General features: G+C 40.9%; 3 protein-coding genes across 10 annotated transcripts in view; 1 reads left to right on the forward strand and 2 right to left on the reverse strand.

Moving 5' to 3' along the window:
• The window catches only part of LOC135482559 (protein retinal degeneration B-like), a 54,995-nt gene extending 42,082 nt beyond the window's left edge, over positions 1-12,913 (reverse strand). For all 3 annotated transcript variants that reach the window (XM_064762689.1, XM_064762688.1, XM_064762687.1), the window contains exon 1: positions 12,781-12,913. The gene's annotated coding sequence lies outside the window, so the exon portion shown is untranslated. The remainder of the gene's footprint in view (positions 1-12,780) is intronic.
• A 2,680-nt stretch (positions 12,914-15,593) lies between these two features.
• Positions 15,594-20,140, reverse strand: LOC135483640 (uncharacterized). Its single transcript, XM_064764622.1, has 7 exons — positions 19,987-20,140; positions 19,730-19,818; positions 19,231-19,303; positions 18,859-18,930; positions 16,839-18,676; positions 16,578-16,657; positions 15,594-16,226 (listed from the first exon to the last, which is right to left on the reverse strand). Exons 1-7 carry the CDS (start codon positions 20,059-20,061, stop codon positions 16,117-16,119), a joined length of 2,337 nt encoding a protein of 778 aa, XP_064620692.1. The 5' UTR covers positions 20,062-20,140; the 3' UTR covers positions 15,594-16,116.
• Positions 20,141-20,361: 221 nt separating this feature from the next.
• LOC135482562 (uncharacterized) overlaps positions 20,362-27,384 on the forward strand; it is a 43,716-nt gene continuing 36,693 nt past the window's right edge. For 4 of the 6 annotated variants that reach the window (XM_064762695.1, XM_064762699.1, XM_064762698.1 and 1 more), the window contains exon 1: positions 20,362-20,433. The gene's annotated coding sequence lies outside the window, so the exon portion shown is untranslated. Of the gene's footprint in view, positions 20,434-22,884; positions 23,118-24,957; positions 25,114-27,384 lie in introns of those variants that run through there. The other 2 variants (XM_064762696.1, XM_064762697.1) reach the window with 2 other exon arrangements.

Genomic DNA, 27,384 nt, shown 5'->3' on the forward strand with positions numbered 1-27,384 from the left:
TCCATTGAACTCAACCTGAAGGGCATCAAACCAAGTAGTGAGTGACCAAGGATGTCGAACTTGGAACCTTTTGATCTGATGACCTTAGCTGCGCTTCACCCCTGATCCCACTCTATCGGGAATATCACCCAAGCAAAATCAGTCCTCGTCAGCAACCACCTGCGTAATGGAACCAGCAGAGGCTCCGATACAGGAAGCAACACTAGTCTGATTGATGAGACTCGTCTGGATATTGTGTGTGTGTGGAGGGTAGGGTATTTGAATGGTGTAGGATGAGGCAATATGCAATGAACCGGCGAGTTTGTCATTTTACGGGAATCAATCCATAACAAGTAGTACTACCAACCACACGAAAAACTGCCTTTCTTTCAACTCAAACGGGAGTTCAGCAAATCCACATCAACATGGCTAGCATTGTAATTGGTGCCATGCACTTTTGAAGTGATGCATTCACCAGCGGATCGCTACAGGCACACCTGCGGCAAAATTCCAGATAGCTTACAAAATTGCCAATCAAAGTAAATTACTGCAATCAGTCTTTAATCAAACCGGTTCGAATTTGCTTAGAAGTTGAGGCAAAAGTAAATGCCAGGTTGGGGGAGGATTTTATTTTGTTACAGATATAAAATGATCAGTGGAAAATTGGGAAAACTGGAGAGAGATCATTTAAAGGCTAATTGCTCTTGTACTGACTTTGACCTCTTGTGATCGCATTTAAACTGGCTGAACCCACTTTCCAATTCAGTCTCATCCATGATGAGCTGGGAAGGTCTCCCAGGGTACTACCGAATTATACTTAAACTGCAACAGACTTGGAACAGTTGCTATTTGTTTCGCCATCAACAGAACCAAATCTCCCTTCTTTTTTCTTTGACTTGTCAGAATTAAAGTGAACGATATATCACTCAGGTTTGACTCTACCTTATTGTTGCTGTAGCCATGGTGATCGTCTTTATCTGTATAGCGGGAGAGTGATGGGTCGCGCCAATGAACTCCGGGTTCTGTTACCGCGTACAGATTGCTGTTGGAGCAGTGGCCAGCTTTTGGGTTCAAGAACTGGAAGAATACTACATTGTCGAGTACGTCCTCTGAGACCGTATTCAAGAAATTTGGAAGTCTCCATCGAAGAGCAACACGACTGAGTGAAGTTACTGATCAGTAGATGAACGAAACTCATTCCATTGCCAACTATCCTCCCACAGTCGGCCTTTGTACACTCAATTAATGGCTTTGATACAAAGGCCTAAGGATGCTACAAATGATATGAAGGCCTGGCAGGATCCCAACCATCTGAGACTACAACTTCCATAAGCTCCCTTAAAAAATTTTACCTCAATGATGCAGGAAAATGCCGTCCTTGACAAGGAATGGGATCATTTTTTTCGCAAATCAAGGTAAGAGCGCCCACGAACATAGGATGTGGGCACTTTCTCAAGCAAGCAAGCAAGCCAATATAGAAGGTTAATGAAGAATTTATTTAGGTGCTCCAGGTATAGAGTTCAGTGATAAATGAGCCTGTTTCACGATACTTTGCAGGTGCGAACGAAAGCAATCTGAAGCACAACACCATGAATGGGAAGAAAAAAATTGCCATTCGACAGTTAGTATTGTTAGGGGGGTTTTCATCCAATTCTGATGTAACCAGTGATTTTAAATATACTCCCCCTCTCGATATTTCAAACTTCTTCATATTTTCAATATACAGGGGAGGAGAAGAGCAAAAACCTGATCTCAGGATGTGCTTTTTGTTCTGTAAACAGTGAAATTTGACAGTTTTGCTAACATCCATTTTCTGTAACTATCAAATATTACACTGAACAGATTTTCACATCGCAATGTGCTAATCTGTGGAGATAATGTGATAAGTTTAGACACTCGATCAAAAGCCTAATTTTATTGATGAAATTGGCAGAGTAAGTATTTGGGTAGGAGCCAATCATGATTGCTTGTCACATTATAACCAATTAACACTTCACCCACGAAGAAATGGGGTGATGATTTGAATTCGTCTGTGTCAATACTTCTTTTTCCACCTCGCTGCTGTTTGCTGAAGAGGAACTGACATTGCAAATTTGCCTCAAAAATCAGTCACCATTCAGCAGCGTAAGATGAAGAGCTTGTTTCTCCCATTCATAAGAGTGTGCTCCTCTATCCATAACAGGTTGTAGGCGCAGATCCAGGAGTGAGGGGGGCATGCATCTGCATCCTCCTCGGTTCCGTGCCTGGCTTGCTTCCAATTCATAGATTGTGATTCCATAAAACCTGGTAGAAGGGGAAATTTTAGCCGCTAAAGTGTTGCCCCATAAAAAGCTAAATGAAAAACGTCAAGCCACAGTCCCTATGACTTTACTGAAAATACCAGTATTGTATTGGGCCGTTAGCACAGTGTTGCCACTGTTGACTATCAAGTCCTTAATTGAATGTAGGCACATAATTCTGTGGATAAATAAACACTGTATGACAATCAATTAACAGCAAATACTACTTCCAGGCCTATCAATCTTCTTTTTTGCCAACATTATTATTACTGTTGCTACTGCTAGCGCACTTCTTTCATCTTCCTTTCAAGGTACAAACAGCCCTACCACAAGGTACTCATTTATCATCGGGCAGTCTATCTCAAGTTCAGGTGTCAGAGATAGTTGCGGCCTTGCCGATAACAAGAAAGCAAAGTTGTATCCCTGTTTATTAGCCTACAACATCAGGCAAGTGATAAGTCTCCTTTGAATCAAGACAGAGAACGAACTATCCTTCAATCTTTGTACATTTGAGCATGTTTGCATTATGCAATGAGGTTTCCCCTTTACATTATAAGACTCTAGGCAAAATATCATAACCTTGGGTACTGAGGGCAGATTCACGTATCTGCCACATATTCATACAGAACAAGGGCTGGAAATCATTGGCTAATAGAGGTTCTTCTCTGGAGAACAATGGCAACTGGCAGTCAGCGCTATCCTTCCCACAGCAGGGAGGAGGGGGGAAGAGGAACCTCTATAGTATTATCTGTCTATTATTTCTCGAGAACCGGAGGCTCAAAAGAAACTGCTTTGATTGAAATCAGGCAATGAATTCATAGACTGGGTGTGGCACAATCTTACGCACCTCAATCACCCTCAATAAGAATGTTGTCGCCATGCAGAATCAATATTCAATAAGTATTGGCGACATTTTTGTGACAGGTACATGTACCACCTGAGCAGTGTTCTCCACTGCATAATGTCTCAAGGAAAAAAAACGGTCACTGGCCAACTACACACTATACAGAACTTGGCCTGTTGGAAAGTAAAAGCAGTATATGAAGATCGACACAAGTAAACTTACATGCAGCAGAGGTACAATATGTGACCCGCCATAAAGGCCTGTGTACACTAGCAACATTTTTACAACATTTCTTCAACATTCCTTGTTGCAACGCCGTGTTGGAAAAATGCTGCCAAGTGTGTACAGAGAAAATAATGTTGTAAAAATGTTGGAGAATTGTTGGAAATTTGTTGCAAAAAGAATTGTCCGGTCAATTTGTTGTTGGAAGTTTTTGGTCGTGTTGTAAAAATGTTGCTAAGTGTGCACAGAGCAAAACCAGTTTTCCAACATTCTTACAACATCTAATTGATCATGTGATCTACCTGAAGTCATGTGACCAGCCCTAGATGCTTTGCAATAAGGGGTGAAACCTTAGCAAGGAGTTCCTCAAATGCCCCCTCATCCATTCTCAGGAAGTTCTAATAGGAGGGCTTATCACTCATCCTCAACTCCCTCAGCAGGCAATGGTATGCTCCATGCTGCTGCCTCATTTGGATCCACGGCCTGGTCCACAGTCTCTTGACTTCCTTTTTCCTCCGCCTTTGCCATCTTGACAAGACAATTGCCAAAACTGTGGCAGAAAATAATGTGCTCTCCTTGAATTCATCCATGATTTTCCCACCCAAAAAAATTTTCCGCTCTGTTTTTACAACAAACTTCCAACATATTCCCAACAAATTTCCAACACTCTTAAAATAGTGTACACAGGGCATGTTGTAAAAATGTTGTAAAAATGTTGTAAAAATGTTGGAGAAATGTTGGAGAAATGTTGCCAATGTACACCCTGCTTAAGGCAACAAGTCACATGTCGCTCTCAGCTTGACAGGTTGAGACGGACTGGTTGTTCATTTCACTGTTGTCTGCCTTTTGTGACATCAGAGTACATCAATTTCTTCTATTAGGTCCTGGTGTCATTTTAGGCTCATCTTCTGTGCGACATGCTACTCATTTTGTTGTGGTGGGTCACATATACTCTTTGAGGTAGACTTCGAGGAAGATTGATCGCCTAGGCAGATCAATTTTATCCATTGTGTACTACCCCCATTAGGGAGAGTAATGTGAGCTAATTATCGGAGAAATGTTTGGCCAGACAACAACTCTATGATCGCAATGTGTCCCGACACAATATCAATCTTATCTGTCATTCCCTATGAGAACTGATTCCATGCACAACCACACCATCGATTTCTCATCATAAAAAGCCATACGCATTAACAGACCTTAACACAAAGTAAATATTGGGAACCTTTCTCAGCCAATATTATGCAAACTTGTCACATGAGCGCGAAAAAATTGATGCAAGAATTTGGGTTAACTCATTCAACTCGAGACTTCAACAATTAATGGCATCCACTGTCAACATCATCTCAAGTCTTGCAATGTAGCATGTAAAAGAGTAAATGCATTAAATCGTCTCGTTTTGGCAGCATCAGTTTTGGTGTTGTAATTTGGAAGCATCTTGACAAAGGCATAGGTTTTATATGGTTAAAAGTAACAAGGGACACTTATGCCCTGGTCACACTGGGATTTTAACACGAATTGAATTCGAATTAAAACGTTGATACGTATTGGGGTGTCACACTCAATTCGGTTCATACCGATCTCAATCCGCTTTAACCAACACGGTTCTTAAACCGAATCAGCTAATCCGAATCAACGAAACCGTATTGAGAATTTCGATCGCACTGCGCATGCGCCCAGCTCACTTCATCTTCCGTTAATTGACCTTTGCCCGCGGGAACTAGTGCTCCGAACCAGTTAACTGATGTATTTATAGATGGCGCGTCGTTAGTACGCATTGAGTGTGGCGCATTTTAAACCGATTTGAATGCGTATTCGGGCCAGTGTGATGCGACCGTTCTGAAACTGGATTAACCAATTCGTATTCCGGAGAGCGCTCTACGGAATTCGGTTTCAATTCGCATCCAGTGTGAACACACCATTAATTACATATCAAACTTGTGAAAAAGTAATGACACCTTTCAAGACCCACATGTTGCCCAAAGACGAAGTGTAAATGTGCAATTACAGTAGAACCTCTCTATGAAGGACACCCTTGGGACTGACAAGTGCTGTCCTTAATAGAGAGGTGTCCTGATTAGAGAGGTCAAATTGAAGAGAAACAACCAATTTGGGACCAAAACTAGTGTCCTTAATAGAGAGGTGTCCGTTAAGGGAGGTTCCACTGTACATACCAAGCATGCAAAATGACAAAGGAGGATGGCTTTCCAGCTGTTTTGTTCCATGCTGCTCTGACTCTAGCTACATGTAATAGCCCCACTTACTGCTCAAGCTCTTGTTCCAGCCACTATCAGAGACAAAGGGTCAAAGCTTTCAGCATCCACGTTGCCCTCTGACCTTTCAACTTGTCCAGACATGACACGGTCTGTTTAGTAGCAGTATCGACAATGTGATCAATGGGATGATATTGTCATTAGTGATGCTGATCAGCTACAAGATGTTACTATCCGCCACTCATCAATATCCACTGCGGACTAATCAATGTTGAGAAGCATCTTGAGATTAAACAAAACCTTTCATTAAAAATTGCCATGATGGGATTGCAACTTGGGGATGGGCAATTGATTAGTTTTGAATCAAAGATCGCGCGACAACAAAACTTAAGGCCCAAAACTGGGGCAAGGATGTACTGTAGACAAGGCAGAATGGGGTAATTGTAGCCCCGGTTTGATTGTAGCCCCTGCCTGTGATATTGATTGATACCCCGTGCATCAAACAAAGCAGGGGCTACAAATAAACCGGGGCTACAATTACCCCATTCTACCTTATATTTTCTGATGCAACAGAATATGTTCTTTCATCAGTGACCAAACCAATTGCCATTTGAAACAGGATGCCGTGCCCTGTACACATTCTATTATTTGCCTAGCTGCCCTTTCAGATGCCTGGCTGAAACACTCTAGTCTGGGTCCATCTGCCACTGGCATCCCATCGGGAGGATGATGTCTATTGTATTTACTGTGTCAACGCGTTTAAGCCAGTTCAGGCAAATCTGTTTAATCGCCGACCGCGAGCGAAATACACTTTTTGTATAGGTACCACTCACTTTTATAACAATTACATCAACACAATATGTGGGTGGTGAAATGCATTCGAATATGAACAGCCATAACCGATGATATTTTCAATTATTAAGCAAATCAATCACACCGGCTGTGAAAACTGGGCAGTCGCACATCTGTCAAATTTTAATGCCTTCATCGCATATATCAGAGGTGAAACTCATTTCTATAATATGAATGTCATTTGCAGAATTTGATGGAACTCCTATGCCGCTAATACCAGATGCATGGCATGCCAGGACTACTTGTTGTTGGGTTGCATTGTCAAGCGACTGTGTCACATTCTCACATCACATACACGCAATGCTGCCAAGCTGCAACAGAGTGCTGGGGGTCTAAGTTGAAGCTGAGCTTGAAACCCCCTGTGTGCATGATGTGCCAAATTGGTTTGTCTATCTGAACAAAGATGCCTAGATGGCCTCGGAGGTGACCGGCACAGATTATTTAATCTACTGCACCATCCTTTCAGTGTTTCACCATGAGACGGTTTTATATAATTGGATTGAAAACCCAAACCTAGGACTTCTTCATGCATCTACCACTTCATTCCACTTACAGATACGCCTCTACCATCAAATCATGTGTGGGTGAAGTGCAATGCAATCAGCAGAAACTCTTGAACTTACTTCCCACAAGTTCTATACTCAACCATCTGCTCCAGAAAAAATTGTGTCAAAGGAGAGTTTTTTCGAATCGACTGCACAATGGCAAACTTCTGTTGAACGCCTCCAAGTTCCCGAAGAGCATACTCAATCGAATGGTGTAGATTAAGATTAGTAGGAGGCAGTAATAAGTATAGATTGGTTGAAGAAGCGTCTGCTTCAAGTTTCCATTTTTAATCAATCAAGAAATGCATCGGTTCCATCAGATAAGACTGCTTGATCGATCGCGGTTAGAGATCTGATGGGAAAGTTAAAGGTGGAGTGTCTGTGATTTTGACCTTATTTGTAACCATTCAAACCATCAGATTACTTTCAGAATGGTGGATCTGGCCACATGGAGACAACCTTTGGCAAAGGAAGGGCCTCACATAGAAATCTGGCACCAACCAAAGGTCCTAGAAACGTACATGATGACATATGAATGTACCGTTCTGAAATCTAAATGGACTGCCCTGAATTTAGATCACTCAAAGAATCCAATAATGGGGAATGATATGGTACCTACCAATATCATTACAATGGATGTACGGGTCTATGGCCGTATCCAGTGGCAACTGGAGGTATGGAAGAACTGAGTTCTGACAATTAACACCAAACATGTATGTCTTATTATAGCAGAGGTGAAAGAGGGAGGTAGGGCCAAAGATGCTAGCATAGGATGTATTGAGTAACAGGAGCAACATACAAATGAAGGTGACCAAACATGGATGGAGGCAAAGGAAGCAATGTTTCACTGACAGCAACAATGGTAAAGTTGAGGGGTTTATGTCACAGAGAGAAAAGGGGACTTACATGCATGAAGTAGTGGCAACAGTTCAAGATGAATGCAACCACAAGAGGTCAGAGGAGGTTGCTAGGAGGAAGGGAGCTATGTTTCACTGATTCAGATACTACTGGAATACCTGTCACACAAGCCAGGGGGAGCCTGGATGAGGTATCTAGGGCCGCAGATGGAACATGGAGCCTGCTGGCTCTATATACTATTTGTGTGACAGCATTGCCTGTATCCAGGACTGCCGTTTGAGATGAACGTAGGCCTACTCTCATAATCAACATTTGATAATCTACTTAATGTGGGTGATAAATTCAAAAAAACACCCGAAATCTCAATATTTTGCAAGAAAAACATTTCATCAATCATGTCAATCCACAACCATTAGAGGAAATCAGGCAAACATTGAATATCTCGTGTTGCCTAGCTACGAGGACTGCAACGATTGTTGATTCTGATTGCATTACCAAGTCCATCAATAACCTAGGGGTATTGAATGGTAGACTACAACCAGTAGGTGTTGCAACAAGAACAAAAGTGCTCATCGAAACAGACAGATCATTTTGCACTTCACTAGAGAACAATGCCAGAAAACAAATAGTAGTCTGTTGTATGATTCGGTAAGCTAGGTTAGCTGTTCATTTTGGAAATGATGACTGATATCAATTCCAATGTTGGCCATTGTTGGTACGATGGGAAAGGTGGTTGATGCGTCTTGATACGCCATGTTCCAAGAATGGCAAGGCCATCTGTGCTCCCATAAAAAGTGGCGTGGGCTAGATCATTTTTTAATGTGTCTCCCTGATGACTGAAGAGTTGAGGTTTGAGTCCCAGCACTGCAATCATTAGTAAGTACTCTTTTAGTGGAATCACTGTGACTGCTTGGTATTCAGAACCAGCAACCATTCAAAGCAGCTTGGCTCAGGAGATGAGGCTACACGAGATGGAAATTCCTTCTAAATGTTTCAATTTCTTTCTCCAGTTGCCACATGTGAGCAGTATCATGTTCCTTCTCCAACTAGCTAAAGTGCAACATTTAGTGGAACCTTGGAAAGGCACCTGGTTGCCGACCATACTATACAAAGCAGGTGATTCAATCAATCAGGTTAAGGGCGAGTTCTTGTATTGTACCAATGTTACAATCTGAACCCCCTATCTCAAGGATTGCCAACTTTATTAAAAAGATATGCCATCTCCACAGGTGCGCCCCTAAACTCAATAGCGCAGCCGCAGACTTTTCATGTCATTTTCACAGTAGAAATGTCTCTCACATAGTTGTTTTCCCTGCATTCCTGACTAACCAACTGAACTGTGCCACATTGAGGGCAACAAATTAACCAACTCATCAAAATGCAAGTCAGGCTCCCAAACTTTCAAAGGATGGGACAGCTACAGGTCACGGGAAATCCACCGCCAAATGATGATGAGAGAGCATCGGTCACCAATCCACTGTCACCAAAACAAAAATGACACGAAATCATCCAACAATAAAATCGCATAATTATCCTTCATAATTACACATAATGCACACTTAATAACACACATAAAAATTCCATTTCGTGTCGGTTGTTTTCTCCAATGTGTAATAACCGCAAATAGGGAAGTTACACAAAACATCACTTCATGAACTAGAGTGCAAACAAGCATATTAAGTCGAGTACAAAGCTCCTTTGTTTTCTTTTGCTAATATTAGCTTACCCCTTGACCAGACCTGGACTTTGTTGTCAAGTCTGACTATCTGACCACTGTTTTTAAACGTGTCTCTTTACATCCTTTACCGCTACTAACATAAGCATGTACTGTACTCTGTAGTCTGTAGCTCCATGGATATGCACTTTTAACACCCACTAAGTTTTGAACACATATCTTTGCTATGAATAAAGTAAACTTCAAAGCAATCATACAATTCTGAATCTGCAGAGACTACTGCTGACCACTGATACTAGCTTTCATTTTTGTGCAGCCACCATTGCAACAAGAATCAGCCATCGCTGCACCCTGCAATAAATATCGAACTAAGCAACGAGCACTTTCAACAGCATACGAGCTATCTTTCTATCCCTCATTGTGGCAATCATTATTGCAGGTCACTTTTTTGCGGTGCACCCAAGTGAGTCTCTCAAACATGCAAAAAAGATATGGTGCAGAGAATGATGGTGTCTCCAAAGATTTCCACGCAATACTATTCAATGCACTTTACTATTCTACTTACCAAGCAGCAATATTTTTAAGCATCAAATTCTTCTTGTGATTGAATGGAGTTTAATTTGCACTGCATGAACATGCTGAAGGTGCTTGTGTTAAGGCTGCGTGGGCCCCTGACAAAGAAATCGTTTATATGGTCTATACCAAGAATTTCCAATACTAATGGGCTGTAGCTTGCTAATCAAACCACTCCAGCTAACAGAGTAACCAGAGCAAACACTTCAATAATGAGAAATACCAGATATAAACAATTATTATGGAAGTAGAAATAGTTCCTGAACAGGGCGATTCAAAATCGATGCAGCGTTGCAAACTTGCAAAGATTTATGGTCAGGACAAACAACATCAAAATGAAATTTGAATATAAGAACTGTGATGACTGGCATTGGCAGCCATAATTACATGATTTTTGTATCGTTTGTCATGATCTTCTCTATTCAATCCAGGAAATTCAAAACAAGAGATGCAAAGGATTCAACTTTGACAATAGGTGGCACCCTACCAGTACTAAAATCTGGTACGTCTTGGCAGCCATTGTTCCGCAAACCCCTGGGACAACAAAATATACCCCGATCATACAAATGTCATAAATTTCATTTTACTGTCAAAGGCAACCAACCCCACATATACCACATTAACATAGAATGCCAACCTACCTCAGAATCTTCTCCTGATGTGAAGTTAAAGACCGAACGAGAGTATCTACACCGAGGTACCGTTTCTTAGATATCAGCAATGGCAATGCTGCACATAAATCCGTAGTGTGGAAGCAATGCTGCTTCTCGCTGGATTATTCACTCAGTCAGCCTGGGAGGATTTACGGCATTTAGCACTCAATCAAATACTCCAGCGTTCCTAGAAATATTCCCGATCCTCGCCAATATTTGGCGGAACCGTCTCTGCTCCACTGTGCCTCTCCGCTCTACATATATTTTTAATCAGCCTGACCTCAGATAAACCTTGATAAAGCCACCATCAGTTGCCATGGAAACCAATGGAATTGACAATAATGAATGCGTCCTACGCTATCTGTGATAGTTAGCCGAAGTCGCGCTGATTCGTTGCAAAAAGCACCACTTCGAGGATTTTTTCAAGAATCCATGCCATTGTTTATTTATTTGAAGCGAAAGTGATTCCCCAGACAGCGATATTGGTAAGACGTGTACGCATTGGCCAATACCTCTGTCTTTATTTCTCTTCTGACAACAATATTGTCACCTGTCTGTCTGGCCCAAAGCCCATACAGCCAGACTCTAAACATGTCTAATCTCCCAGCAGAACTAGCCTACCGGTCATGCGGATGCAGTACCCATTTATCATGCCGGTAGCAGAGATTATTAAAGGTGGGTATAGCCGTCAGTTGCGTCTGTCTGGTGAGAGTTACATGAATTTATATATGTAGTGTCTAGACAATTACGACATGATGTACATACATGTATGTGTCACTGTCAGTTCGGTAAGATTACTGAGGTTCCATCTCAGGTTTGGCTAGATTCTTCATGTCCTCCACTGCACTTTTGGAACGACAGCCCCTTTATGCTACATGGTTGATTCTGTGTTTGAAAAGTAAGACCATGAATGATCTCAACATTATAAAAAATCTTATCCATTCTTTTTTAATATAACAGAGACATTATCACCGTCAGTGTCAGCATTGGAGGTGATAATGAAATTGATCTGCATAAGCAATATGTCATTGACCATGTGACCAATCAATACATCATATGAAGCAGCTCTTGTTTTACAGTACAAGCTCTCAGATTGTCAATGTGACATTTCAACGTGAATTGCCAGGGGACTTCACAGAAATCAATCAATCATCCATATCGGATTCAAACATCTCAAAGGCTGTGTACTTATGAGAAGAACGGTTCATAGTGTTAAGATTGCCAGACTCTTGATTGAGGACTGAGACAGGTTGTGAGTTTAAGTACATTTGATTTGAGCCATGATCTCCATGAGTTCGAAGGTTGTGCTTACATGAAGTTGTCCTGGCACAAATTCAACTTCTCATTACTCATAGCGAAATGTAAACATGTTGAGATCTGACACTGCTGGCAAGTTTGACGAAACCAAAACTTCACTTCCCTCTTATTTCATCCATCAATTTAACGAGGCTTTGTACCTGGGAAATGCCCCCACCAAGGATCGCCCTCGAGACCCTGCCTGGACGGTTTTGACTTTTCATCATTGTACAACATCGCCTTCAGTTAGTTCCAAAATATACCGGTAGATGGAATCGTCATTTAGTTACTATATTTCTTGTATTATATAGAGGGCGTTGGCGCGTGTATGATCGCTCCGTTTAATCGACTAAATAAGCGCGGTGGGTATAATGTACTGATTTGAGGTAGTAACTCAGGTAAGCCAAAACAAACTTAGTGAGTAAGGGTCTTTGGGTCGGGACTTGGGCTGTGAGGCGAGTACTTCGACTTTGTGCAAGAAAACTAGAAAAGAGTTTGGTAGGACCACACTCCACAGAATAACCAGATATTGACATGGTCATGCATGGTTGATGATTGTTGAGACTGTCACTGACTGACTCAAGTGACTGACACTAAGGTGGCCCAGAATTATTTTCCTTTGGACAATAGAATTCTATTTTGTATCCATTGTATGTGGGAAAATAATTCTGGGCCACCCTGTATTGACATACTGTAGTGACAGACAAACCTGGAAAAAAACAGGTGAAAAAAGTCGCATTCAGATCAATATTACAGCGAATGTAAGGAGAAAACAACGTTTCTAAACTCACCCACTGATGCTCTGAATCTGTTTTCACGACTACTTCACACCGCTGCACATTTCATATGTAAGATAAGCATAAAATCGGGTAAAATATCACTGATTTTAGCAGAACTTGTCAAATTGGAACACCATGTTGATTTTCGTTCGTGTATGTCCGGAGACAGTCGGCCATTTCCGGAATTGCACTGAAACATCGGAAAAATCGTAGGTGGCAGCACCTGACTTTAGTGTTTGTCACAACCTGTCTTTTGAAGACAAAATGAGACGGGGACCAAATGTGGACTTGATTATTAAAATATTTCTGTGATAGTTAGGCAGATTCAGTAATGAGAGGCAAACCATCAATGATGAGAGGGTTACAATGTCAAAAAGTAACGCCACAACCTCTTTCATGCTGAGATAGTGTCACAATCATTTATGACAATTATCACAACCTCTCCAAAGAATGACAGTGGACTACCTGAAGTCATTCGTATGCCTTCCCTTGCATATAAAAGTGCAGATTGAAAGGTCTTGAAGTTTAGAATGACTTGAAGTTGGTTACACACCATTGGACAGAGTACCTGCAATTTTGATGCCCTCGCCCGTACAAAAAAGGAAAAACAACTGTGTTTAGATAATATATTGTAATGTAGGGTGCGGCCCAATAAATACATTGTATCAGGCATCCAAAATGTCTCAAAGATGAAAGAGATCAGTCACAATTGGCTCACAATCACCAAATTGGCTTTGACTCTGGGGACAAACTATTGTAACTCTGCTTGGATCATCAGACATTGTCACAATCAGTCCGATTGCATGCGAGTTAATCAGAGACAGTACAAGGACACATCAAATGTTATAACAGGCCTACACTCCGGTTACAGAGGACTGGCCTCATAGTCCTGTCGCCAAAGAAAAAAGACAAATATGATGACAGAATGGACTGCCTCGGGAATCTACAGTAGGCCTGGAGCAAGACATTTGTCATATTTCAAGGAAGACTCATCACAATCAGACAATTTCAATGTGGACACGTGTACATACAGGAGTTGTATTGAACACATAATCAAGGGTTGGACTGAAAGATCTCTAGCAGACTGAATTCTGACATATTTATGAGAACCAGGGAGTGGCAGGGACAGACTGAAACATCCTACTAGATTGAAATCTCAGAAACAGTGATGTCCGATGTCACAATCAGGTACTTAGAGTAGACCCTTTGAGATTTGAGCGTGTGCATACAGGAGTTGTATTGAACACATAATCAAGGGATGGACAGAATTAAACATCTCTAGCAGACTGAATTCTGACATATTGATGAGAACCAGGGAGTCGCAGGGACAGATTGAAACATCCTACTAGATTGAGTCTCAGAAACAGTGATGTCCGACGTCACAATCAGGTACTTAGAGAAGACCCTTTGAGATTTGAGCGTGTACATACAGGAGTTGTATTGAACACATAATCAAGGGGTGGACTGAAACATCTCCAGCAGATTGAATTCTGACATATTGATGAGAACCAGGGAGTGGCAGGGACAGACTGAAACATCCTACTAGATTGAAATATCAGAAACAGTGATGTCCGATGTCACAATCAGGTACTTAGAGTAGACCCTTTGAGATTTGAGCGTGTACATACAGGAGTTGTTTTGAACACATAATCAAGGGTTGGACTGAAAGATCTCCAGCAGACTGAATTCTGACATATTGATGAGAACCAGGGAGTGGCAGGGACAGATTGAAACATCCTACTAGATTGACATCTCAGAAACAGTGATGTCCGATGTCACAATCAGGTACTTAGAGTAGACCCTTTGAGATTTGAGCGTGTGCATACAGGAGTTGTATTGAACACATAATCAAGGGATGGACTGAAACATCTCCAGCAGACTGAATTCTAACATATTGATGAGAACCAGGGAGTGGCAGGGACAGATTGAAACATCCTACTAGATTGACATCTCAGAAACAGTGATGTCCGATGTCACAATCAGGTACTTAGAGTAGAACTTTGAGATTTGAGCGTGTGCATACAGGAGTTGTATTGAACACATAATCAAGGGGTGGACTGAAACATCTCTAGCAGACTGAATTCTGACGTATTGATGAGAACCAGGGAGTGGCAGGGACAGATTGAAACATCCTACTAGATTGACATCTCAGAAACAGTGATGTCCGATGTCACAATCAGGTACTTAGAGTAGACCCTTTGAGATTTGAGCGTTTCAAATACAGTGGAACCTCCCTTAGCGGACACCTCTCTATTAAGGACATTAGTTTTGGTCCCAAATTGGTAGTTTCTATTCAATTTGACCTCTTTAATCAGGACACCTCTCTATTAAGGACAGCACTTGGCAGCCCCGAAGGTGTCCTTAATAGAGGTTCTACAAGACATGAATGTCTTTCGAACTGGATACTGTGGTTTGGCGACTTCGTCTACTGTCAAGAGACATGGGAGATGGAGAGATATCTTCTGCAGTTTAAATACTGAAACAGTAGTGTAGCAATCTGTCTCAGTTGTCCAATAGGAGAGTATCTTGGTGTGCTGTTTGACAGAACAGTCCGGGACTTTCACAGGATGTCCAGTTCCCAAGTACGTCTCATAACATAGCAATCACTTTTGTCAATCATTGAACAAATAGTAAGGTTGAGATATCTTTTTTAATAAGACTGAAACAGTAGTGTAGCAATCTGTCTCAGTTGTCCAATAGGAGAGTATCTTGGTGAGCTGTTTGACAGAACAGTCCGGGACTTTCACAGGATGTCCAGTTCTCAAGTGCATCTCATAACATAGCAATCACTTTTGTCAATCATTGAACAAATAGTAAGGTAGAGATATCTTTTTTAATGAGACAGTTTTACATAATTCGGTTACAATCCTCCGTTTTAGGGACTATCAAGAAATACAACAATAAGACAAGAGTATTCAGGATTTTGTCCATGATGACCCAAAGAGATGAGCACAGTTCTTCCGAATCGACAGCACATTTCAAGCATTTACCCAGACACTAATCATCACAGCTGTTCTGTCAATTTGTCATGTCCCATAGAATCAGTAACAACCAACTGTCCGAGTCACAATCAGTCAATTCCAGCACCAGTCTAAAGGCCACTTCCAAACAAGGCTCGTATTCATACCCAAGTTCAAGCATTCAAATCAATGACTCGGAGAGGTGTGAGAGCCTCGGAGAAGGTTGTTGCCGATTCTACAGGTTGTGTCTGCTGTCTGAACTGATTAAACCCTTTGCAAAGCACTCACAAAGTGAACGTCCGAATAGAAATTGTCTTTCACAGTTGAATAACATAGTAGAAGAGTAATGAGTTGCCACCAGAAGAATATTATTTATCGAATGGATTTTTCAGTCACTATCGTCAAACTTGATTTTCTTTCCCTGAAAGGACTTTATTGATGCTGCCTGCTCTTTCCGCTTACGACTTGCTTCCCAAGATGGATGGACTTTCTCGGCAGCTGAAAATATGCAGGAACAAATGTAGTATTCATAACAACCAATCAGGACTACGGTTGGCTACAAATTGATTTATCAGCCTGGGGAAGAATTCTATTTTGCCCACTTGGATGGGGACCTTTGTTCGCCCAGGTACATACTAGTAGGCACTTCTTAAAGGATTTGCTGGAACCTTAATTTTACGCCATCACTTGAAAGACCAAGCAGTGAATGGTAACAATGTTGGTGTTTTACTCAGGGACACACAACAGTGTTCCTTCCAAGAGTCGAACCCACAACTTCCTGATGATGAACCCGTCACACCTACCACCAGATGTAGGCCAAAGATCCCCCAGATAATCCATAAAACTAACCTTTACTACTTTTGTCATCAGGTTTCTTACTTGAGTGTTCATAGGCCTTATTTTCATAAGGTTTACTGTATCGGTCTCCTCTGAAATAGATCACAGAACATTTAATGACAAGTCGAGTTGATCAATATCTAATAGTTAAGTTATCTATCAGTTGATCACAGTGCCTAAACTAAGTAGCACTGAAGTGAACTCAATCTGTATGTGCATTTAAACTCAGAAATACTGGCAATTTGCATATCACATTAGTTATATCAAACTCACCCTCTCCCTGTTTGTTGAAAACGCCCACCTCCACGTCCCATGGATGATCCTCTATCACCACCACGATGCCCTCGGAATCCTCCTTGTCCCCCATCACGCCCTTGGAACGACCCCCGATTACCGCCTCGACCTTGAAATGACCCCCTGTGGCCATCACGATCATGATAAGAACCCCTTCTGCCTCTATCCTGAAATGATCCTCTCCGACCTCGATATGAATCCCCATGAAATCCCCGCTGTCCTTCATTTCGATCATATGAATCCCTGCTGCCACGACCCCGTCCTCCTCGAAAATTCCTAAACCCTTCATTCCTATCACTTCTATCGGTTTCAGGTTTGGATAACGCACCAACGAAAACAGATTCGATCATTTGCCTACCCCTATGATGAGTCATTTCAGCATCTTCCTCCTCCACACCGCTACTGTCCCCATTCCCCTCATCATCATCCAACATATCCCTCTCATCTTCCTCCCCATCTTCTGTCATAAAAAACATATCCCTTGCCTCTCGCTTTTCTCTCCTTTCCTCACTAGACCCCAACAAAAAGTCTGGCACATCCTCCTCCCCAGAGTCATCATCCCCGGCGGACACAGCAATATCATCTGCATCATCAACATCTAAGTTCAATTTCTGAATAACCATGGTACCCTTTTTAACATTCACTGGTTCTTTTTTTGGTTTGATTACATCTTGCTGCACTTGACCTTTCTCTATAGCAGCCGACGTAACAAGCCCCATCTTTCTAGGAGAAACAGTCTTCTTCACCTTACTCTTTTTCATTTCAGTTTTAGACTCCTGTATTTCAACTAAAGGAGACTTGGAAGGACGTTTAGAGTCGACCCCAGGTTTCACACTATGAGCACCGATGAGTTTTGTCTTTTTTACAACCTTGGCCACACTTTCTGCTTTTGAAGCATCAGGGACAAGATTTGTATCTCCTGTACTACCAGCGGATGCACTGCTATCGGATTCCTTCTCAGCATCTGAAGATGAATCATCAGTATCTGAAGTCCGTACCTCAATATCTTCAGCTTCTGGTTCTGAATCTTCTCCAGATTCTGAATCAGAACCTCCACTGTCAACATTTTCAGGACTCGACTCTCTATCCTTTGCAACATTTTCAGAACTAGAGTCATCCTCATCAGACGATACTTCTCCATCTTCCTTTACTGTGAAAATGTTCAAATGTTTCAACCTTTGATTGTATACATTTATCGTCTGCTTCTCGGCAACAGTCGTCTGCGGATCGTCAGATTTTTCACCAGTTCTATTTGCAGCATTCACCTTGGATCGCTCATCAACAAGTTTACTCGGTTCTTTGCAAATACCAGTAATTTCACCAGTGTCCAAGTCCACATTTTCAGACAAATCCTCGTTTTCAGACAAGTCCTCACCTTCAGACTTGCTACCTTCAGATTCAGATACATTTTCAGCACCTTCTTTTCTTTCAATGATTTTAACCCTACTGCCCATATCAACACCAGAATTACTTTCTTCATCCGATTTTTCATTTGAACTCCCCTCCTCATCTGAACTGTCTTCATCACTCTCTTCAGCCGTACCAGTCTTATCAACATCAACGTCAACCTTTGGTACTACTGTGTCCTCCAAACACATGCTCCCACCATGCTGTTTGGCCACCATCTCCTTCATTGCTTGACTACCCGCACCCTTCGTCCTCGTCTTCTTATACCGCCTCCCTGTCTGTTTGTAGATAAGAAACTTTGCCAGCGATTCCCAGTCCTCGTGACCCTTGCGGAATGTCGCCACGTCTTTCTGCATTGCCTGGCAACAAGCCAGCCGGGTCATGGCTCTGGTTTCAGTGGAGACTTTAGGCTGGAAGAGTACAGATGAACAAAGTGACAATAAATTATTACACCAAGAAGAAATTCATAAACAATTCACACAGTCCTCTTTATTCAGTATTTCAAAAAGAAAAGTTTGAGACATGAGTAGAGAAAGCTTGTACTTGTACTAGGTAACTCCCTCAAAAATACTGTGTTGAATTGAATACTTACATTTTTGCATACCTCATCAAAGGTTGCAGTGTTGGCAAGGGAAAACTTAGAAACCTTGTCTACTGGTAAGTCCTGCAACAAGAAGTAAGATGCTCATAATATCAATGTGTTTGAGGCAGAAATTGACTCAAACAGGACCAATAGCCATGACCATAAGAAAGAAAGGCCGTCAGAAAATCGCCTTTCTTTGTGTTGTTTCAGTATCAATAAAACTGCACACTTTCTACACTTTTCTCATCCCCAGTCATCTGAAAGGTCTACTGACAACAGATGCAGCCTCTCTGGGTAAGGAGAATCATGGCAGCATATTGAGTAATATCTAGTGTTCCACATAGGAACAGACCAAAAATAATAAACAAATTTCTATCTCACCTTTATAATGGTAACTTCCTCGTAAAGACGATCAGCCTTATTCTTATTTTTTGTCACTTGATCATCTGTTCCTCTGAAATAAGTAAAATGAGAAGTTTACCCTGTGTGATCATGTCATTATTTATGTGATTTTATCTCCGTCATCTAAGTCAGGAGAATCACAGCAGTATATGGAGTTATATCTGGTTCTCCAAATAGAAGTGTTGGCGTAGTTTTAATTAAGCATTTTGAGAACACTGTCACAGTAAATGAGTAAATATCTGATTTTCGCGGCATTTAAATTTTTTTGCGGATTTTGCTGATCACGAAATTAAAATGCGCATGAAAATTTCCTGGTTTGCAGTGAACTTTGTCCTTACACATAATCTCTCGATAGGCGGCCAGTGTGTAGCTACTATTTACCAGTCACGGTGCAGATACAGAAATGTAATGTATGAGTCTGCACCTGGCAGACGACCAAGCAAAAAATAAGTAGGCCTACTCACGGACCGCTACTCACTTCTTATTTTTCAATTGTTTCATTGTTCGACATAATTTGTGGATAACTTGGACCTTGGCCTTCTTAACAGAGCTTCTCATTTTGACAATCTGGAAAAAAGGTTAACATGTCAGAGCATTAGAGCAACTCCAACTCAGAGCCAAGTACAAAAATGTCAAAAATGTTGAGACAACCTGTATTATTTTGAGACATCATGTAGGTCCGTGTACATTGATGTACAGCAAGAAGATTAAATTTTTTGCACTCATCGTAATTACCAAGTTATTTAGCCCAACTAGGTCAATACTGGCATCTATATCTTGACTATCGATCCTTCTACACTGTTCTTCCATTGTAAAATTGAAAAATAATCAGCGAATGAACAACAAAAACGAAGTTTACAGAGATAAAAAACGAAACATGTGGACCGGAAGTAGATGACTGATTTTCACACGCACGCGCAGTGGTACAACTAGCTACTTAATCATTAAATCCCCCAAAGTTCGAGTACAGGATAGCCTATTAAAAACTCAAGGGGAAGTTTAAATTTTCTTTTCATTTGTTAGTTGTATGAGATATATTTGATAACGTATTTTATGGTGTTGTCAAGTACCCTATTGTTCGTTAGAATTCCTCTTTCAAGGTCAAGGACATCGATTGTTTTTGCAGACGAAAACTTGAAGGAAATCACGCAAATAATAACTATATTTCTCTGTTACACACGGGTAAGATACATTGTAGAAGCGCTTAAATGATCAAATTTGTAAATAGGTTTCGTTGTATAGGCAGATATTTCTCATATTGTGTGCAGTTTTGCTGCAGTTTGTATATTTGTGAAGACATTCTTGCCTGATTTGTCCGACAATAGATTGTCCGGAAACCAAAATGTGCATATTGCATGACAGATATCTGTCAAGATGTCCCATTTTGTCTACTCTTTTGGTATTGTCATAAGAAACAGTATCAACCCCCCAGAACCTCCACATAAACTGAGAGAGGTCAAGCAACTGGATGAGCTCCTGCAGCGTGTCCACACCAGCCCGCCCCCTACGGCGCCCTAGGCCTACTAACTAGCCTAGTCTACACTTGCCTACTAGGTGCCTGGGCTAGCTATAGAGGCCTAGGGCCCTCCCTCCACTATTCTGTTGTCACTATATATATATATAGCCAGACATGACACCGACCAATTAGACCCCTGTCTGTAGACTATAGCCAACAGGAAAACTTAGTAGACAGATGACCGAGATGCTTCACGGGAGCAAAAAAGATATTGGTGACTCAGCATGGCATCTCCGACAGTATCATATTGGATCCTCGTAAATGAAAAAGTGAGACAAGTCAAGAATTGAGGGAAAGTCTGGCATTGAGCTGCTTGATTTGTCTGTTTTTAATAGCACAGCAGAAAAAAACATAGGACTAAGATGATCAATGATCTTGGGCTTGGTTCAGAATAGGTAAGAAAGGCACAACATTTAGGTCAATATATACCAATGGTCCTGCACCACACCCCACCCAGCAGTACCAATAGCCACTCCTCAGTCATGCGGTAGGTCTCAAGGATGGTTAGCCGTAGCCTTGGTCAAATACAAGGGTATCGATTCCTTCTCTGTTATTCTTCCATGGATGTCTAAAGTATTTTGGTTCTTGCACAAGCTAGGTGATAGTGATATCTTTCTTGCTAGGTACTCAGAAATGTTCACAATATTGGCTGTGACTAGTGTGCGTATAATGAAAAATATTATACCTTAATACCAATCAATCATTCATGGCATTGAGGGAATGATTAATCCAGGTTTTATATGCTGCAATGAGTGATTGGCTTAATTAAGTTGATTATGCGACTGATTCATAGTCGTGACAATGAATGATGCAGGTGATTCTTTGTTGTCATCATGTGACTTGTGTTACCTCATGCAACGATCAATAATTTAATGGTTCATCTAACTTGATTACCATATTCTCATCAATCTCTGGAGATCATGGCCCTCATGTAAATTATGCAGATTATTACTTTTTTCTTTACATTTTGCATCTACTTCTGTCCAAAACACACATCTGACATCACTTGCAGTGGTCTTGGTTCCAACCAGATATTAATGCAGCCTATTGATAATACGGTAGTGGGGTGGACGCCCACTGCACTGCAGGCAAACAGATGTTATAATACCATAACCAGAAATTGAAGCTATGAAAAACATTTTTGCTACATGTAGAGATGGGCAATGCACTATAAAACCATCAAAATACAACCCCTTTGACAATGGATCTGTTAATATGTATCAATTTTGCATGATGGTGATGAATTATTAATTCCTGGCACTAAATCCTGGTCTGGATATTTGGTAGCCATAAGAATTTCACGTTATAGAGTTTAGATAAAACTGCGATGTTAGCTGTTACAGGCACTGCATTCCTTAGAACTGCAGATTAACTAATCTTTTACCAGATGTCCTTTTCCCAACTTTGTTTTGTATTACACTGGTAGTGGTGGCTCAGAACAAATTTGGGAGAGTGACTGCATGCAGCGCAAAATGAAAGCCAGAACTGTATCTCATTTCATTTCAAAATCACGATGCTCTTCTGACATCTGGTTTAATAGGAATTTAACTAGGAATCTGATGTTGGAACATCATTGAATTACAGTACAAAGGGGTCCAGTTTAATTCTTTTAAGTCTATGTTTTACCTTATCATTATCATAACCTTAATTGTGAGCTAAAGTTTTAGCAGCAGTAAAGCCAGTACAGAAAGCCCCATCTCTTTACTAATTCCCTGTTACTTCAGTTTAGGAAGACAATTTTCCTGTTAGATTGTTCTGCTCTTGTTGGTATGAAAACATTTAATACCCTGAAGAGCAACAATCGAATATAAAAGCAATGACATTAGAATCGATATATTCCATAAATATTTACAATGTCATTGATGACAAGAAGCCAATATGCTTTGAGTCCTCTTTCTTTATCAGTGGACATGCCTACCCAGTCAGATTTGTCAACCATGAGTGCCTATATAGGTCTTATGGTCAAGTGGAAGTTCGTGTGGATTTTAGTTCGCATTCCACTCCTTTGATCAGAACTTCCTTCAGTAAAGTAGAACATACCTATAGATAATAGAGTCTCTTTTGTACGTCACTCCAGGGACAATGCATTATGTGCTTTTCCAGGATTGGAACAAGTTTGTGTCGAAATTGGCATTTATATTATAATGTGACTACTCACTCGATTTGGTCCCCTGTGTCGATATTGCTCCCTATTTGACCTTACTTTGTTTTTTGGGGGGATTGGTTAGAAACAAGACAAGAAGATCCATTAGAGATTCTTGAAGCATTTGTCAAGTGTCAGATAGCTGGCATAAGTGATGGTAGCCTGATACCATACCAGATAAAGGTTTTTACCATTTATTTTGACAAGGTAAGGCATAACATGCAACTTGTAAAATGATAGTTCTTGACATCTGCATTTCTTCACGCTTTTTGAATATATAGGCGTCAACAAAAAGATATTCGTCCTCTCACATGCCAAAGACATCTCAGTCTAGGCCAGTTTAAACCTAATTGGTACACAACCATAATGGCATGCCAAACACTCACAATCCTGATGGTGTCCATCCTTATCTACTTGGAGAATGACTTCTCAGGGTGGACCTGAATAATCATGATTTATTTGTTGACATTGTTTATTATTGAATGCTAAATACTTTCACACATTACATAACGATCAAGCCTGCCGGGCAGGTTTGGACAGTCACCCAGAAAAGGCCTAGCTAAAATGTTCCCTTGGGCTAGCTTATTATGCGTGATAATTAAACCATTTGTATACCTTTGGATTAGCCAAACTATTACTAAGGAGTCTCACCCAGGCCTAGGTGTGTGTATACTTGACTGTAATGAGATCTTTTAGTTCCGTACTACTCGTACTTGATTCATTTATTTGCTAAATTTTAGCTTTGAGTGGGCCAATAGGAACGAAGGTATCATACATGCGATACACTTTGGCAGGGATTCTTTTTCGGAATACCGTAGACTCGTGTTAACTTATTTTACAAGTAAAGGACTTGCTAAAAAAGCAATTTGGATATTTCTATTCGAGTTTCACTTGTCATCTTTCCTGGATTAAATCGTGCATTTGATTGTATTGATCAGTGATACAGACCTGTGGCTGTGGTGATTGGTAGGACTGTCAGGGTAGGTGTGATCAAAGATCCATACTTTGTAGTGATGAACTTTTGGTAAAAGTGTACATTTTGTTTTATGACTATCCATGACCTAATAGAGTAGAACCTCTCAATTAAGGACACCCTCAGGACTGACAAGTGCTGTCCTTATTAGAGAGGTGTCCTGATTACAGAGGTCAGTTTGAATGGAAACAACCAATAAGGGACCAAAACTAGTGTCCTGAATAGAGAGGTTGTCCTTAATGGAGAGGTTGTCCTTAATAGAGAGGTGTCCACTAAGGGAGGTTACACTGTACATGATAACATGTAGCTCAAGCCCAACTCCACATTTCTTAACCATCAGCCTTTGATAAGTAAAGCTATAAGATGCCAAGTTGTCCCAACATTAACTCCATGAAAACTTGAAAGACGAGAACTCGAATACTGCATTATTTACTAAATGACCACTCTGTATTATTTGTGCTAGTTCGGCCAGGAAAGTCCACGACAGGCCCCAAGAGAATTACATGCTGAGGACTACTCATTCATGAAACTATGGCGGCATTCCGACTCTTCATCTCTTGTCTCAGGCAATTGGAAAGTGAATTATTTATCACTAAACAATCTGGGCTGGTTCTCTTTTATCTAATTATTCAGTCTTCTTAGCATTCATCCCCTGGCATTGCCACATCTCGATGGTCTTCGTGTCTTGTGGTGGTAGTACTTACAACTCAGAATGTAATTGCAGGAGTTACATGTCATGATAACTTTGGAATTGGAGATTTGAGGTGATTACGATTAGACTTGTGCTCACTTGGTATAAGCTGGTTTCTCATTCTGTCGTGCCAAGTGTTGTTTTTGATGATCAAGACTGTACTGGACCTGTTGGAGGCAAGTTTGATATAGTTGAAAGGTACAATCCACACACATGCAGGATCCATGTATCCCTGTATCTACATCACCTGGCTATGAATAATGATTGACCTTCATATCAATTTGCGAGTCTGAGCTTCTTGGATCATGTTCAATATCAGCACCTCATGAACTCAATCCGGGACGTTTTTTGCTTAACTCTACCAGCGTATGTAGCAATTCTGAGATCTATGCTGTATCTTACTCGATTTCATGTTCTGACTTTGACTTCCAAGAGTGAATTCAACTGATTCTGAATATTGATTATCCAGGCCTACCTGGGGGACTGCATCTTTCGTCTATTTACAGACTTGATGGAATGAATAGAGACGAAATATTGTGGTAAGCCAACCTGTTTCTCAATATTGGAAGGACCAAATTTTACCTCATTTTAAAAATGGCACTGGCCCACTCTACTCTGGCAGCTGCAGTAGCCTATTCAAAACCAATCAGAAAGAGAAAGTGATGCACTTTATCATATTGTGCTGGAAATTATCGTGACTGCTAATTGCTAAATAAGACAATCATCTGGATGTGGAATATGCTACCTATATTAAAATGAATATGGTTGTTCTGTGCAGTGTGCCCTTGACTATGGTTCTTTGATAGTGCTTAGACAAAAACGATACGCTTAAGCAACCATGAGGAAATCTGGCATTGGATATGGATATTTTGCGTGGAGTAAAGGTAAATGTTGGAGCATGAGCAGGTATTCCGAGACCTATGGCAAAAGGCTCAGATGTTATCATAAGAGTTAACTGTGAGTTGTGTTATTGAAGGGTGCATAGATGATACAAAACCCATACCCTGCTGTGCTTGTTTTCACAAAAAACCTAATTAGATGGACTTTTCGATTTAACTTGGGCCAAAAATAAAACAGTCTTCAACAGAATAAACTGTAGATAAGCTCCAGTCCTGGGATAAGCTCCAGTCCTGGGCTTAGACATAGTTTTCGGACCAGTGAGATCATTAAAAAGACCATTTCTTGCAACTGCGGTCAGTGGTGGTAACTCGTATAGTCAAAGAGGGTGAAAGTTCATACCTGCATTACATGCAACTACATCTATTTTAATGATTTGTCCGTACTCTCAGTGTGTGATGATAACTTTTGTGTTTAAAAACTTTGTTAGTTTGTCACAAAAAGTCACCAGAGATGGAGTTAATGGGGGTAGGATGGGGTCTGAACACTCCTGCAGTCATATCGCGACACCTCAGGGTTAACATTCACAGATTGATCTGCTCATTGAGGCAAATGCAACCCTGGAGACCTTGATTGGAGATGTGCAGTCTGTGTGGCATTCCTATCTTCACCAAGAACTTTTCACCATTTGTTGATAAACACAGTAAAGAAACATGCTGTTTTCCTCTCTTGATACCAATACTTTTCCGCTAGGATATTTTCTCTTTGCCTGTACCAACCACTGCCATGGTGGTTTATTCTTGCTATTTTGTGGTGGTCATGCTCTTACCTTACCATGCATGATTTATCTTGAAGATCTCTCTGTCTCAGATAAGCCCGGGTTCAGTTAGCATAAAAGAATACAGGTATTTCGTTGTTGATACTTTTTAGTTTGAACACCTTGTTTCCCAACCATCTGTTTTCCAACTCAGACTTTTTACGTGGCATTTGGCATAGCAAATTGACTGCATGCCGGCAGAAGATAATGCTCTACATGCTCTATGGCTGTCAGAGTTGTGCTGTCGAAACATCAGTGTCTGTCACCTCAGAGTTCCCGTGTTTAATTCCTAGATGGTCGTGATATGCTCACCTAATAGGCTTGATCATAGATGGTGACTGTCTTCGTCAACAGCATAGTTACTCTGGCCAGGGTGCCCTGTTTTCCACCTGCAGCATATAAAGTCACCAAAATATTGTCTAAAGAGCTTTAGTTTAAGTTTGCTTGCTCTGGACTCAATATGATAATGCTCTGATTGTTGCCCCCCATAGTCATGACAACAACTTCATAAACTTCAAGGGTTAAGCAAAGGTACATGTAGGCCTAAACGCGGTTGCATGTGTAAATCCATTTGTACTATCCATGTTGCAAAACATGTTTTCAAACAAATCATCCTTCTTCTCACCTTCTTGATTCTGACATTCAGATATCAGCCAAGCCAATGGTATGCCTTAGGCTGCAGGGGCTAGCTACCTTCAGTAGGCTAATGTACGTCTACGCAATTGCATGAGACTAGCATAGCATACTACCTTTAGGCAAATCAAACCACTTCCTGATCGAATCTCAATCTGTTAATAACGATCGATTGGCTTTCACGTTTCATTTCATGTATCCCGCCACATCTGACGGTTATTACGATTATGTTTGCTCCCTCATTACCGATAACTAATCTACTTCTCTGCTTTACTTTGCTGAAGTGTTATGCTGTATGTGTGCATTTCAGGGTCATTCACATGCTCCTCCAAAGGTTTCGAAATTGAGGTAATGTACACCAGGAATTATCTTTCATGTTCTTTGTGAAAATACAATGCATGGTGAACTGTGAAAAAGTTGTAAAGCCAAGGCAAAGTTGCCATATCACAGTTGCCACTTGATACTCTGACTCAACATTCCTGAAGTTTTGGTTGCCCGAGGCATAACTAATACAAGGATTTTC

The sequence above is a fragment of the Lineus longissimus genome, chromosome 2, assembly GCF_910592395.1.
Source record: "Lineus longissimus chromosome 2, tnLinLong1.2, whole genome shotgun sequence".
NCBI lineage: Eukaryota > Metazoa > Nemertea > Pilidiophora > Heteronemertea > Lineidae > Lineus > Lineus longissimus.